Below are 16,428 nucleotides of genomic sequence, written 5' to 3' on the forward strand. Positions count from 1 at the left end.
AAATATAGATATAAATATCGGACGATGCCGACGTCAGTGCTGATGTATCATTTGCTCTCATTAAAACAACTTTAATTTAGTAATTTTGATCTTTCAGAACGTTTTCCTGCATCAATAACTTCAGATCATCCAGGCCAGTTATAGCAGGCCGACTCAAACTGCTTCAAACAACCAGCTTCAAATATCCAAAACATTATAAAGAAACCTGGAAACATTGTGCTGTGAGGTCAAAGGTCAAGCTAAATACAGGCAGCAGCCCCATTCATCAGAAACAGAGGAGACCAAAACGGTCTGGACGATCATCAGGCTTAATGACACGAACTTTGACCTTTCGGATAAATGAAGGATTAATTCCTGCAGCTAATGAAAAGCAGCACTATCTGTGTTTATCCATTAAAATGCTTCTAGGCAGTTTGCCAAATGAAATTCAGATTTCTCTCACTGAACCCTCAGCAGATTATTCGTCTCCGATCCAACGTTTCAAACATAATCAATAATATTGATTAAAAAACTGGAGAGAACATCTCCTCTGACGCTTCTGGAGTGAATTTAGTGGCATTAGGAAGTCAGGTGAGAGATAATAAACTGATCAGATCAATAAACCTCACAAAAACTTGATCACTTCTCACCAACAGAATCGTATCGGCTCAGAATGAGAACAGATAAAACGGCTTCAAAACGAACATTTAATCTGATCCAAATCAGACACTTTCAATTAAAAGCAGCAGCTGTTACTGTGAAAAACTCCAGATTAATCATTTTTGATCTTCAGGATGATGAGGATTTCCTTCTGGTTCAGGAGAAACCCATAAGAGGAGCAGCTGTGAGCTGGACCAGACGTTTCATGTCCACCTCCAGCGTTAGCGGCGGCGTTCGGAGAACAGCAAATTGCTTTTCTTTGAGAAACAATCGTGGAAACCAGCAGTGACACAGAAATGCAGAGCGATCCGGCAAACTCATTTCCTCTGAGATTACAGGGCGAGGAAATCTCCCCGACAATCTGCAGCTAACCAGTACTATAGTTAGCGATTAACTGGATTCAAAAAGCTGGCACAGCCTCAAGATGTCTCGCATTAGAAATGCATTAAAAGATCCAAATAAATTCCTTTTTTAGGGAAGAAAACAAACATTTAATTCCCTAAAATGCAGTAACAGAATCCATTTAGTGTTCAGTTGATCATTTGTAGAAAATGATGCATCTGCAGCTAAAATAATCCAACTAACATGCAAAAAGCTCGAGTTAAATGATAAATGTTGCTGGAGGATAAATAGTCCCAGAAGTTATTGTGATAATGTTGTTTTGAGACCATGTGGAAGTTATATAATGGTAATAATAATGTAAGAAAGATCAATAAATCCACTGGAACTGGAAATATTTAAATAGCCAAAATAAATAACAATTAAAATGAATTATGAACTGTAAACAAACATGGCCTTCAGAAAAAAGATCTAGAATATAAATTATGCAAATGGAAATTATTGTGCTTGCTTTAATTTAACATGGGTTTAATTGATTTATTGCGACGGGCCTCTACAGGTCGGCTCTGCTGATTATTTTATGGATTAAATGATGACTAATTGTAGAGCAAAACGTGCTCAACAGATCATTATTATTATTATTACAGAGTTTGAACCAGGTGACGATGAAACTGCCACCAGAGTTTTAGGTTGGACATGTTAACGGAAAAGTTTTTTTGAGCCTGCAGACCGATATGTATCCGATTTAGTTCCACATGTGGAAGTGACTCTAATCGGGTTTTTTGGTGGTGAAAGTTAAAAAAAAATTAATATTGGGTGAACGTAGCCCATTTCTGGCATGGGAACATACAACACAGTAAACTGTAATGCAGGTAATTTGGTTTCTAAAAAATAGACATGTTTTAAAACATAAACAGAGTTGTACTTTTAAATCCATTATTTTCAATTAGATTCAAAACAACTGCCTCTATTAATGCTAATTGTATATTTTTAGTACAGTTTTGAATTTCTGCAGAGTCTGGACTTTCAGCTAATGGACTCTTGAGTCTATATACTCCAGTTACCGATTAATCAATTACTAAATTAACTGATTAATGAAATAATCAGGATGAATTGGATTAAGCCGTGAGAACGTGACACCTCTGTAAAAATCTCTCAGTAAATGTCTGAAAGCCTTTACTTGTAAAATGCATGATTGTTTTCTTTAATCTGTGGGGTTATGAGACTGAGACTCACGCTGTATGTGAATGAGCTGCTTTGGCATCTTGTAGTCGCCGGGGTAGAGGGAGTCGTAGTAGGTGATGTTGCTCTCCGCCTCGGGGACCGGGATGACCATGTTGTCCCGCTTCTCGCCGTAGACCTGCTGCGCCGAGATGGCCCGCTGGAGATGGTGTTCCTGTGGAGAGAGAGAGGGAATAAAGAGGCTGCTGCAGAAGAATAAATCAGCTAAACACAGTCAGAACCATCTTAGATACTAAAGTATCTGATCGCAACGGTACAATTTATGTTTAAAGTAAGAAAGCGATTTCCAATCTACAGTCCAAAAATGTTTTGTGACAGAGAGCAAGGGTTTATAATTTAAAGACAAGGAAATATTTAAAAAAAAAATATAAAAAAAAAAAAAAAATTTTTTGTCCATCAGTGTGTAGGGCAGATTAATAGATCGGAGCTTAAATGAAGTACAAATATAAACCATCTTAAAAACAGTCCAAAAAGGAGCTTGTTGGAAAATATGTTGAAAATGTACAAAAATGCTGTTGATTAAAAAATTATATATAATTGTCCATTTAAGGATGAGAATGTGAGGTTTAAGTGTCAGTGTAGGAATAATTTAAGAGTTTATCTGGAGATTTAAACGCTGCAGTGAGTTGATGAGCATGAAAGAGGCAGGAAATCATAACGTCTTGTATCTGCTGCTGCACGTCAATGGGCACGATTATTTCCCGTTGTCACTTTGTCTATTTGAAATAAGTTGGAGGGACCAAAACGGTGCTGCATGGAAACATTTTCTGCTCCTTCCTAGGAAAAAACAAAAAAACACATCCTCACCACCCACTTCAGTGGATTCTTCAGTTTCTCCCTAAAAAGTTCCATCATGTGGGATCCTGTGATCTGCTCTCCTTTCCATTTAATTCTCCAAAACAAATAGTCTTTTCCAGCTTCTCCACACCAACAACCAAAAGCATCCGACAAATAAATCAACCAAGATTCACAGAGTTAAAGTCACATTTTCTCCTGGATGTTGCAGGTCAAATATTAAAAACTAAGAGCTCAAACTATTTCTGATGTGAAAACACTCAGCAGCATGTGTGGCTCTGTGTTTATTGAAGACAGAAGTTAGTTAAATTAGTGATTTAATAAAAAAAAAATCAAATTAATTGCAGTTTCTGTCAAAATAACCAACATTTTCAGTTCAGAAACCCTTTCTGCTGCTAAATTACTGAATATACATACATATGAACTGGATAACATTTATTTTAATCAGTTTTTTTTAAGATTCTTCAACCATCAGGTTGAGGCAAAGTGTTTCAGGAACTCCTGATAAGTCATGCACCTTCTTTAAAAATAAGGATTGTGATGCCAACATCTGCAGCATGTTTAGCACTGAGATGCTAGTTTAGGTTTGAATAGCTTCCCTAGTAAGCTAGCTCCTTTTAGCACAGAAATAGTCTTTCCCAGCGTCCCATCAGATCAATTTTGAAGCAGAAATTAACCCTCCGTGGGTCAAGAGAACCAGCTTTGATGTCCATCGACCTTGTTGTTGGTTTGTCAGATTTATGGGTGCACCAGAAACACAATAGAAAGGTTCCAGCTGGAACATTTTAGATGTAAAAAAAAAAAAAAAGTTAAAATCTATGTAATTAATCAAAACAAACATGTCCTGACTAGTTTAGAAGTATAACTCCATTTATCCATTTAAATCTCATTTCCTACTGGACTCAAAACAACCTGCAGAACAGGTTTACTCTCCTGTGCATTGAACAAAAAGATTAAACTAGAAATAAACCACAAGCCAGAATCAGCCAGGAAAACCTGATCAGTGCATCTGTTGTTCAGCAAGGACGTTCGCATCCGACTTAGTTCAAAATGCTTTTGCACAAATTAAGATTTTACTTATAATATGGAAAAAATGTCTTGCCATAAGTGAAATAATCTGCCAAAGGAACTAGTAATTTTTCATCAATATTAAGGAATTATTCACTTAAAACAAGCTCCTACTTCTTGCTGAAAAGTTAATTGTAAGTTAGTTTTATCTTATGTGAAGTCTGCTAGGACATTTGCACCAGAAACTAGACCAAAATTGCCTGGTAAGATTTTGTGTTTTTGCAGTGCGCTCTTCTAGAACCGTTTTAAAGGACCGTCCTAAAATATTGTGAGGACTGAAAATGGCCCAGGCCACATTTTGGACCTGGAGAGAACAAATGTGGAGGGAAAGTCCGGAGCGTTTTCCCTCCATAACTGCCCATCATCCAGCTCATGTAGCTGCCACCTGCTGCTGGGCGCTGAGAGGGAAACGGCCGGCTGGTTTGAACGTTTCCAGTCGGGTTTAACCGCTGAGCCTTTAACTCCGGCTGGCTGTTTGCCAGCAGACTGAGCCGCGTAGAGACTCCTCCGCTGGGAGGAGGTGTGTGTCTGTTTGCCCTGAGGCAGACCCAGACAAAGGAAGTTGGGAGTGAATGAGTCGGCGTTTAACAGAGGATGTCAGAGTTCGACCTTTTCATCAAACACTGACATGCCAGAGTGAAGTAGAAACTAACTACATTTACTCAATTACATTTGCCCAAGCAACTTTTGAAAAAAAAAAAAAAAAAAGAAAAAGTATAACTTTTAAGAATATCTTTACTACGCTGTGCTTTCTACTTTTACTTTTTAAAACTTCTGGATTTTCTTCCACTGAATGAAAAAAAAACAAACATGTTTTAACCAAAAATTCACCAGACAGACACACCTGCAGTTTTAGTTAAAGTTTTATAAGTTTTTGTTATTGAAAGAAACTTATTTGGAAAAATGTTCTTTGGCCTGATTTCGTTATTGATATGAAATATTGTCATTTTTGTCCAAAATTTCCACTTAGCTTTATACGTTGGTCTGTCTGATCATGTCACTTACAAATATTAAATGATTGATAATTTGATCAGTTACTCAGTACTTTAATAGTTTGTATCATTTTTTTAACTCTTAAGTAATTTCTTGGACAGCTACTTTCTACTTTTACTAGAGTAAAAATATGTTGAAGTAGTGCAACTCTTGAGTACAATTTTTGGATCCTCTGCCCACCTCTGACTAACACTAAAGTCGTGCAAAAACAAACCTGAGGCGAGTCACCAGCTGATACAGAGAGTTAACCAACACCAACTCCAACATATTTCCACCTGGAATCTCAAACCTGCATCTTTGGTCGCATTTCTGCAATTACTCAACCAATCTGGCATCAATCTGCTGCTGGCTGAGGTTTGCTTTTTATCAACTCAAATTCAGATTTAAGGCTCAGCAGCACAACACAGCCTTATAGTCATGCAACCGTTACCCATCTTGTCTACTCCTACTTGTTCAGTTATAAAATTACTGAATTCACCTTGGCCTGTCACAATAAATTGTCCCAGAAGTTACTGCGATAAGCAATAATGTTGAGACCATTTTCAAGTGATGTAATGAAGATTTAACACTGGAACTGGAAGACATTTTAAATATCCAAAATAAAAGAACGACAACAAAATAGTCCTTCCAAAAAGGGGCTGGTTGAGACCGAAACACCAGACTGAAGATTTTTGCCATCCAGTTTTTGGTAGGAAGAAATGGAGAAAAGAGAAAAGCAAACTGTGCAATTGGAAATTGAGCTTGTTTTAATTCATCACTGATTTATTGCTCATTGTAAAAGGCCTAGGTTCATGCCAGCTTGAGCAATACGTCAGGTTTACCACTTTCTGCATCGAGAAACAACGCAGAACATCAGCTGTACTTTTTTTGTTTGCTCTCAGGATAAAAGCAGAACCAGTTGGTGGACCGTTTTGCTGGATCTGAGTTTCTATTTGGCTTTAATTTGACTAAACCAGTTCACACACACAGAGAGAAGCCTTTCTGAAAGGAAGCAGAATCTCAGCTGTTAACATGACTGAGTTTGAAGCTTCAGCACCAACTTCCCACCACAACTTCAACCCTGCTAAAAAGAAACAAAGTGGGATGTTGGGAAATATGATGTAAAACATCCGTCATACTGAAACTAACACCACCCATCACTCTGATTAAGGCAACGCTGCTTTAACCCCTCAATGCCCAAATTCATATGCAATTTTATAAAAAAAGACTTTTGCTTTCTCTGTCACATATGAAATTTAAGATCATTAATTTGAATATTCCACCCACTATTGGTGTAAATTCAAATAAATCTGAATACTGCAGTATTTAGCTGTAATCTTGTACAGTATATAATTACTATAACAGTCAATCTTTTTTATGTTAAAACTTTTGGTACTTAGTGTGAATCTGACGTTGCCGTTACACCTGAATTTCCCACCTGGGAACCAATAAAAACCGTTTCTATTTTATACTAAAACCTATCTGGTGTCAGTGGTACCAACATACTTATGTTCTTTTCATTCTGCCTGCGTTTCAAATACAGCTAAATACTGAAAATCCCTTTATCATACTGTATTAGAAGCTTTTATCTCATGATAAAACAAATGCTGCATTAAGATATTCATGTAAATATTTATGAATAAATCACTTATTTTGTATATCGTTATAATCCTTTGACTCAAATACACAGAATTTACTATTCTACAGATTACTTCTTAATGCTTGTTTGTATTTGACTTGCTTGTATTTGCAAAGTGAAGCAGCCATTTTCTGCTGCAGTTATTTCAGAGGTTTGGAACGGGAAGGTTAAAAATGCGTCGGTATTAAATTAGCCACTATGCCGCCTGACTGGAAAAGCTTTATTTCCTTGGGAGAAATAATTTACTGAACTTTTGCGCATTCTTGCTTGAACTGCAAGATGGAGTTAAAATTAAACTACTTAAATGCTTAAATGTAGCAGAACAAAATCTTTAGAGCAATTTTTAACCAGTGAAATGTGGGAAAAGTGCTTTACAAAGGTCAAGATACAATCAAAAATCTAGAACCGTCCAACAGTATAAATGTGCAATAATTTATAGAAGCTAAACTAGAAGAGAAGCAAGACTTTTGGTTTTTGCACAGACTAACCTCAGGGATTTTCATTTTGTTTGACATTTGAGAAAGCATACTTGTATTTTCTATGAATCACATTCAGTCTTACAAAAAGCTGAAGCTTCAGATTGAAAAAAAAACCCCCAGAGGAAATCAAAAGGTTTTAAAGTGACTGGAGTTTGAGCAATAATCAAAGCTTAGAAGTAGCAACAAAGAGGATTTCTGTTCTGCATATTAAATGGACCAATTCTCAGTAAAACCCCTGACAAATGCAGTCTGAAACGCTGCACATGTGTAACATCTGCACCTCACAGCTGGACTGTCCCATCTAAGCTCTCTGGTTTAGTTAAGTGAGTAAAGCCCCATTACTGTGGAGTAAACCCTTTAAGGATTATCGGTTCTGATCCGAGCTCAGTTAATGAGCATGCTCAACCGGCACGCACAGACAAAAACAAACTGACCATTCTGACTCCATCTCCGATTTACCAGCATTTAAAACCCACACTACAAAGAGACGGTGTTTTATTATATCAGGATACACAGGTCAGGATTATTTTACACTATTTATAATGAAAAACTGTCGGGCAAGTAGTTTCACATCAGGAAGTAGCAAAGCCTGATAATGTTGGCCATTTTTAAAGCATCAGTAACGGGCCGATAAAAACGACTCGGCCGATAACCAATGTTTGTTTGCGATTGTGTTTCGAGACGGATGGGCGACCATATGTTTGGCAAAGCAACGGTGCAGTGATGCAACGCAAAATTGGGTGGTGGTCATCGTCAATATTAAAATATCGGCCTAAATTTTCATATGGCAGCATAACGTTACCATATAGAAATGCATAATACATCAAATTATGCTGTTTAACATCCAGCAACATAAAACCATGTTAAAAGATCCAATCTACACTAAATAGTAGGATTGAGACGAACAGAAAGGAAGTACGTTTGTACTGAACTCTAATAGGTGAATTAGAGTTCAAAAACCAAACCAAAAACCAAACCAGTGCTGCTTGGTTTGGTTTGAACGTTTAATGGGCCAAAGATAATGGCCTTTATGAACAATTTGCTCACAGCCTCCCCTCTGCTGCGCTACAGCGAGTCCTGCACACCAGAGCCTGCCATGAATGCCAAGGCTAACTAGCACAGCCAGTGATGATGGTGGATTAACAGTTTTCCTGCAACACCAAGCTGCTTAGCAGCACATACACCAGCATGATTGGCAGCACTTTGACCTTCCCCTTTGCTCTGGCTATTTCTAAACAGAGCAGCTCATTTCTGCAGATGGCAGTAGGAAAACTGGGAGGAGGCAGCAGAGACGCATTTTTTCACAGATCATCCGTCTCATGACAGTTTTAATAAATATTTTTGCAAAGGTCAAATAGTGATGCTTTGAATGGTGTGCTGCTGTGAGACGGCCATGTTCTTCTGCAAATGTGTGACCTTCGGAGTTAAATGTTCAGACGTCTGATTCAGTAGTAGATTCATTATTTAAAAAAAGGGACTTGAGCATCATGACCTACGGTGTGAACGTAGCCAAGGTGCATCAATGTACATGGTGATGCACAATAGTGGGAATTCAGTTTTAATGCAGCTGATTAGCAGGAAGAAATCTGAGCTTTCAGTATTTAATCACAGATCAGAGTCAAACGAAACAAAATTAGTTGGTTCCAATCTCTGGGCAACTGGAACAGCCAGCTGTAAGGATTTCTGTCATCTTCGATTCCCACACCAGATTTACATCCTTAGCGAAGGAAACGCAAAATAAAACTAAGCAAGACTAATGTGGACATCAAAGGGAAAGGGAGAAACAAAACAAAGGGAGAAAAACGTGTTTTTTTTTTCCTGCTGTAACATCCACGCTTATGCTATTGCATAACTTTAATATTCCCATCCTAATTCCCTCCAGTCGACACTCAACCCCTCAGCTTCTTCCTCTCCAAATTTCATAAACCCCAACCCGCCAGCAGCCAAACTTCATCAGAGAACGTGTGTTTACTTTCAGACTGTGGGCCGATGATAAACACACTGAGGTGCATCGACTCGCCGACAGTCCTGCTTTCTCACACGCAGTAGTTCAAATATAGCTCCTAAAACGAGCGCCATCAATCACCACCAGAAACGCTGAGCAAGCCAACACCGCCACCCCCCTTTGAGTCTCTTCCACAGCGAGAGTAAACCGCTCCTCAGCGTGGTGGGGAAAAAAATGCTTGAGCACAGAAACTGTTCAAGGCACCGAGCAGGAATGAAAGCTTTCGTTTAAGCTACTGATGAAAGCTGAATGAAAATGGCCGACGGTTTGAATGAACGGCAGATACTTTGGACAGGTGACCCCCCCTTCCCAGTGAGGTCACACAGCAAGGAGCTGGGAGCCGGCCAGCATGTTTCTGTGTTTGGCAGCGAGGCAAACACACCAGACGCCCGTGGGTTTCCCAGCAGGCCTGCAGACGCTGACCTCACTCTCAACCTAATGTAAATACAAGATAAAGTGGCTGACCCAAAACAAACAGGCCGCACGTGCTGCTGCTGGGAAAACAACACGCTGCCTGGAAGCTACAAACGTACGTCGTTCCTCCAGAACGCCGGCCCAGAAAGGGAGAGAGGGGCTTATGGAAACGGACTCAACGATACGCGGACAATAAAAGCTTTCTATTGGCTGAGAAACAGGAAGTGTGCAGACCACTTCACACCAAGTGGGTTGTGAGACACACGCAACTAGAAGAACCTCAGAAGCAAATAAAAGACCTCAAGACGAGCGAGACACAAACTCAATAATAAAAGGTTCAAATGAAATGGATTAAGACCAAAATGTCTCGATCCGCCTGGGTTCATTTTCCTATAAACGTCCCTGAATCAGAGGAATAGATCTGTCATGATAAATTTTGATGGACGATAAATTGTCCAAGATATTGCGATAAACTATAATATCGTTGTTTTGAGACCATTTTCAACTAGTACAACAGTAACGGCATAACGACGCAAGAAAACATTCTCACACACCAATAAACTTTAAATTCCTGACAAACATTTAACACTGAAACATGAAGACATTTTAAATAACTAAAACAAAATAAAACAAATAAAATTGTCTCTGTAAATGAAATTGTCCTTCAAAAACAATAAAAAAAAAAAATGGCTCGAGACCAAAGCACCAGACTGAAGACTTGCGTCATTCAATTTTGGTAGAAAGAGAGAAAAGAAAAACTGATGATGCAAATGGAGCTCGTTTTAAATGATCAAGTGATTATTGATTTATTACTTAATGCAACAGGACAACCTAAAGACACAATCGGTGAAAAAAGACAAAACAAAAACTACTTTAAATAAAGCTGCTTAGATTTGCCAGGTTTAATTCTACGTTAAACATTTAGCTGAATCAGACCAAGGAATAATGCTTAAAAAATAGAACCACAAGCTCAAATGAACCCGTTTATTTAACCAAAAATCATCTTGATTGGAAAGAAAACAGCACTTCCATTTTTCTCGTTCCAGGGTTTTAATCCATCTTTTTCTCCCAGATTTGTACATTTTCAACCAATTTTTTTTTCATTTCAACACCAAATATCAATATAAAGTTAGAGAGATAACCATCAGGTGATGAAGATCTGGAAATACTTAAGCTGCAAACAGCAGGACAAAATGGTGCAGACTGTAAGCAAATAAAACAGAGAAAGTCCAACATTTTCAACTTCAACTGAGGAAGTTTATTTGTAATAACTGCACAGTGTTTTCTGTTATAGTCTTGAACAGTATATTATTATTAATACTACTGTTGTTGCAATATCGTTTTTACAACCAAGGATTTGTTTTTTGTATACCTTTACAGCTGATGCTGCACCTGAATTTCCCCTTTGGCTGCTGCTATTCTGTTAACTGGGAATCTTTTCAATAGAGATAAATAGAGAGAGAAAAAAAACAAGATATCAACCCCAGGACTAAAAAAAAAGATATATTATTCTTATCCAGATTTCAAAAACATCCAGACTTTTAAAGACTTTGAAGAACTTCAACATACAACAAATAGTCTGTAAATTGCTCAGATTTACACATTTCCCTGACTATTATTAATAAGTTTTTAGATATTTCGGGACAAGTCATTTACTGTGAAAATGGTTGTATTTGTTTTGTCAGGTTTTGTTTTCTCAATGTTCCAGTCATCATGAACCAAAACAAAGAATATTAAAACTGATTTTCGAGGCATCTGAACAGATTCCATCCAGCTAATATTTCTAATTTTGATTATTTTAAATCAGCACCAGGTGACTTTCCCACCTACCAATTTGTAGCTCCTGCAGTTTTTTTTTACTGGTTAGATTATTGAGATGCATTGTTTATATAATAATAATAAAACTCACATCTCTAAGAATTTACCTGTACATTGTTAAGTGTTAGTTTTACACACATTTCCACTGATTGTGGTTCTGATGCCGACTGATAAGATGACCGATTTGGACAGCAGTCTGACTGTAAATGTTCACTTTAACCCCAAGATAACCACAAGTTAAAGTGAACAAGTTTAAAGGCAAGTGTGAGAAATTAATTTAGTTGAATCAGGAGCAATGATCTCTCATATTACAACTTAACTCGTTCAAAGAGAAATTAAAATCAACAAGGTCTTCAGAAAACTACAAATAATATAACCCATGTCTAATTTGAGCCCTGTTGTGGCCAATTACTGCAATAATTCATTAAAAATGAGGGTTATTTTATTATATTCGTTGAAAATCATCTCAAAATAACTTTTTATAGCAACAATTTCTGGGACAATTAATCGTCCAGTGAAATTTGTTATTGTGAGAAGCAATATTCTGATGATAAATTATTTACTAGGAGGAAATGAATCAGTATAGGATAAATTAAAATAAATCAAATGAAAGCAACTACAATTATGTTTACGTTCCAAAATAAGACTGAATGAAACTGCTGCTTTGCTTTCACTAGCGGATATAGTAATTGTCGTATTAATTTTTTAAATTTACATTTGTAAGGTTCTGACTGCAAGCAATAATCGATTTGTAGCGAAAAGGAAAAAAAAAATCTACACAACAGTCACGACACAACAAAAGAAAAAATAGGGAAAAAAAAATAAAAAAAAAAAAAAATAAAAATGTCAAACTGAAAAAAATATATTTCAGTCTGAGCAAACTGAATAGGGAAATAAGGTAGAAACTCAATCTATTTTTTCCTCCAGGTATATCCCATCCAAAACAAATATCCAGGTCAACCTGAAGTAGGAAAAACTACTACAATTCAAAGCTCATTCTTAATAAAATCTGAGAAATTAAGAAGCTGCTCCCAAATTATTAAGTTAGTAGATTTGTTACGCAATCAGATGTTCCAGCTGAAAAACGCAGAGTTTTGTAAATGACAGGTACTCTCCCTACACACTGTCCTGATGTCCTACCAGTGCCATTTGGCACACTGAACCCCTGACACCAAACACAGGCTCCAAAGAAGAAAAAGCATGCACTAGACTGAAATAAGTGTATGATGCAGCCCAATTTGCTCACCATTTTAAGGAAAAGTGTGGCAAAGTAGAGAAATGTCCTGAATAAAAATAATATTTAAGAAAAATGCACATCATCCACACAAAAATGAATCCAAAACATTCCCCAACTACATACAAAAGCACAGCTTCCCATTAAAACCAGCTTGTCCTCCCAGTGACCTGCAGTGCAAACACATTGAGGAGAAATCCCTTCTTGTGAATGAGATACACGTATCTGACAGCTGCACATGCTTGGTAACAACTCCTAATGTATTTACCGTTCAAACAAGAGCTGAAAAAGATCACACAGAAAGCAAAACCAACATGGACGTCACCAACAAGACCTAGCAATTCTGATCAAAACATTCCAGCTCAGTAATGCTAACCTGCATTCTACTAAAATAAGAAAATAAACAATTCTGATCTCAACCGTCGTCTTTTGCTAACGCACGGCAGCATTGTTGACATTTCTGCAAACTGATCTGAGAGCAGCAGCGCCATCTTGCCTCAGCGTTCTGCTACTACGCCAACACAAGGGCCCCCTTCCTCACGCAAGACACAAAATGTCGGCATTGCTCAAGTCACATGACCCCCTTTGTACTCAGAAACCCATCTCATGCATAAATAAACCGGTAAAACTCGGTAAATTTATCAAATACAGACTCCTTGTGTTTTAATTTGCCCAAAACATCCGTCCATGTCCAACGAACGAGCCGTTAACTGCCCCAAACCGTCGTGTTTCTCCTGAGAAAATTGGCGGCCATTTTGTGAAAGCTTGCGCAGGAAAAAAAGAGGGGCGCCTCTGATCGCTTAAAAATAAAACAAAGCTCAAAACTTCACATTTTCAAACCGTTAAACATTACCGATTCCTCTTCTTTCTCCATCCCCGTCGGCATCTGCGGCACAGCCCGGTTAATGGATGCATATTCGTGTAGGTCGGGTAAATCCTCACAACGGAAGACGGGTAGTGGCTTGGAAGCGTCCAGCGCCCGTGCCCGAAACGACAATTTACTCATTTTTTCACAATTCCAGATGCAATATAAATCTATCCGATCTCCTAATGTTCACAACGGCACCGAGTGGAGCTTTCATTGATGTTTCTGTGCGGTTAGTCTCTAACGTTCGGAAGGTTCTAGCTTGTATTTAGGGCGTCGCCAGCGGAGCTGGGGGAAGGCCCGGATCTCGGTCGCTCTCTCTCGGACTGTTTTTTTCCGACGCTCCGCTCCCTATCGGTGGTTCAGTGCGCCATGGACAACATGGCGGACATTTAAAAACTCTTTTGCTCTGTTTCGCTCGGAGCGGTCCAACCCCCAGTTCGTGGACCGACCATTCCCACACGGTCCCGAGCGCTTGCGCGTTGCCGGGGTTGGGGGAAGGGGGTATTTGTTGCAAAGCAACTCCGCTCCACACATCCACATCAATTATTGAAATAAACATTAGACATGGCCGAAATACGTAGTAAGATACGGAGTAATGAAAATAAATAAAAAACGATTAAATTTATTCTCAAAAATAGGATAAAACGCTAGAAAAAAATTATATATACTAAATGAAACTTTTAGTTAAAAAAAAAAACAGCAGAAAATATAAAAAGCGCAAAATAAAACAAAAATTAAGTAAAAGACATACCCAAGATGGAAGAGACGTAAATATACAAAAGTTAAAACATTTTATATTTAAATAAAGTAAATGCATGGTCAAAACGTTAAAAAAAACTAAAGATAGATTAAAGTCGTAAATGGTAAACCCACAAACTACAAAAACTACTAACATACGCATTTATGACCAAAACATGTAAATAAAATACCAGGTTTAAAAAAATGGCACAACTGACGGAATATCCCAAACCAATCCAACTTATATGAAAAATAAATAATTAAAAAATGAAAAACAACACAGTTGTGTAAGTGATCTTTTAAATATTCTAAAGACTAATTCAAGTTTCTGTATCGTTTCTAGAAATAATTCCCCTTTGTTTTGCACTTATATGCTCAGTTCCTTACATGTAGATATATTAATTCCTCCTATCAATAAACAGTTAAAATAATTTATACATGATAAAAATACTCATAATACTTAATATTTTATGCAACCCATGTTTGAAAGTTAAGCAATGTAGTAATTTTGAGCAAAATTAAGTCAACTCCACCTAGAAAATAAGGCCGTTTGTTGCTCTTTTTAATTTTTTCATTTTATTTGGTGTGAAAACAAGAAAAACATGACTAACTCACTCCACCCATTAAACACTAAGGATGCAGTCGTTGCTGGATGAGCAGGAAAAACTGTTCAGATCCACTGAACCTCATCAGCAGTGATGCCACAACTAAGTGGCACATAAAAAAGATGTTTACTCCAGGTGAAATGAGTCACAGCGTGCGCAATGCTGCCTCCATCTGGAAGGACAGGGACATGCATGTGCACAAAATACAACATGGACCAAGTTCTAGAGTATTTGCTTTGAAAAAGATCCCCCACTTCATTTGGTAATATTCCTAAAATTCACAGAATAATAGTACATTTCCACCAAAGCGCCTTACCTGTTGATGCTGTGATCATCCTGGGTCCAGGCAGAGAATAAAGGTTTTCATTTTCATTCTTAAACCCATAACTTCCACAAAGATGATCTGGAAACAAACGAAATCACTGAAATTTTAAAATCTGAAAGCAAATGAAAGAAAAATCAGGACAAAACTGATAAAGAAAAGTAGGTTTAGCAGAAGCTTGCTCATGTAAGGCAGAAGATAAGACGGATCTGCGCACCAGCTGATGGTGATTGTTGGGCTTGTGCAAGCACACCTGGTGCTGCTCAGGTGTAGAACCAAAATTCTGCAGAATATGCCTACTTTTCATACGATTAATTGATTAAACAGAATAGTTAATAGATTAATCAATTATTAAAATAATCATTAGCTGCAGCCCTACATAGCTTGTCAGCAAATTATTAATTCAATTGTAAAGAAACCAGTAGGAGTTTGATACTTTTTATTCAAACCTGCTGCATGATGCAAAAATATTCATACCTGTTATAAGACAAAGTTTATTAAAGTTCTTTCACGTCTGCAGAAGTTTCTCAGCTGGAAAACACATTTCTAACCCAGAAAGTGAGACAGCTGCTTCTCTTTTCCCAGCACGTCTGAAGTTTTAAATGTTTGCCAGAAAACATGATCAATTAAATGAATAGCAGAGACGAATCTCTCAACAAAACACCAGATGCATCGCATAGACCACATATTGCAAATCAGCCTCTCAGTGTCTTTGGAAATATCCCTTAAAAAGAAAAGGTTTGTTTATTGGCATATGGACAGGATGCAGATGATAGGAGTTTCTGTTGCTATTCTGCTTGCTTTTCCAAGATAAAACTAATTTAATCCAGATTAGAGCTGGACGATATGACTGAAAAACTTATAATACAAGCGTTTCATACCAGTCAATATTGATAGCTATATTTTAGTTTTAAATTTCTGAGATACAACCAGACTGGTGGTGTGATTTTTCTTCTTTTGTCCAGTTTTCACTGTTTTTTTATTTTTAGGCAAATAAAAATAAGGTGGTGACACGATGGCGAAACCTGAAACTGCTACTGTGCAAGTTACTCAACAGGTTGTTGCTATGTAACCACAGAATGATTGAGCTGCTAAGTAACCAAAGAATGAGTGAGTTGCTAGGTAACCAAAGAATGATTGAGTTGCTAGGTAACCAAAGAATGAGTGAGTTGCTAGGTAACCAAAGAATGATTGAGTTGCTAGGTAACCACAGAATGATTGGGCTGCTAGGTAACCACAGAATGATTGAGC

General features: G+C 37.6%; 1 protein-coding gene across 3 annotated transcripts in view; it reads right to left on the reverse strand.

The window, feature by feature from the left end:
• LOC103138020 (enhancer of polycomb homolog 1-like) overlaps positions 1-16,428 on the reverse strand; it is a 38,041-nt gene that overhangs the window by 17,492 nt on the left and 4,121 nt on the right. Inside the window, exons 2-3 of one of the 3 annotated variants that reach the window (XM_007552081.2) lie at positions 15,172-15,258; positions 2,215-2,374 (exon numbers count right to left, since the gene is read on the reverse strand). In XM_007552081.2, the coding sequence (XP_007552143.1) occupies positions 2,215-2,314 (100 nt within the window). In that variant the 5' untranslated portion in view covers positions 2,315-2,374; positions 15,172-15,258. Of the gene's footprint in view, positions 1-2,214; positions 2,375-13,497; positions 14,004-15,171; positions 15,259-16,428 lie in introns of those variants that run through there. The other 2 variants (XM_007552079.2, XM_007552080.2) reach the window with 2 other exon arrangements.

This window comes from Poecilia formosa, unplaced genomic scaffold (assembly GCF_000485575.1).
Source record: "Poecilia formosa unplaced genomic scaffold, Poecilia_formosa-5.1.2 Scaffold45, whole genome shotgun sequence".
NCBI lineage: Eukaryota > Metazoa > Chordata > Actinopteri > Cyprinodontiformes > Poeciliidae > Poecilia > Poecilia formosa.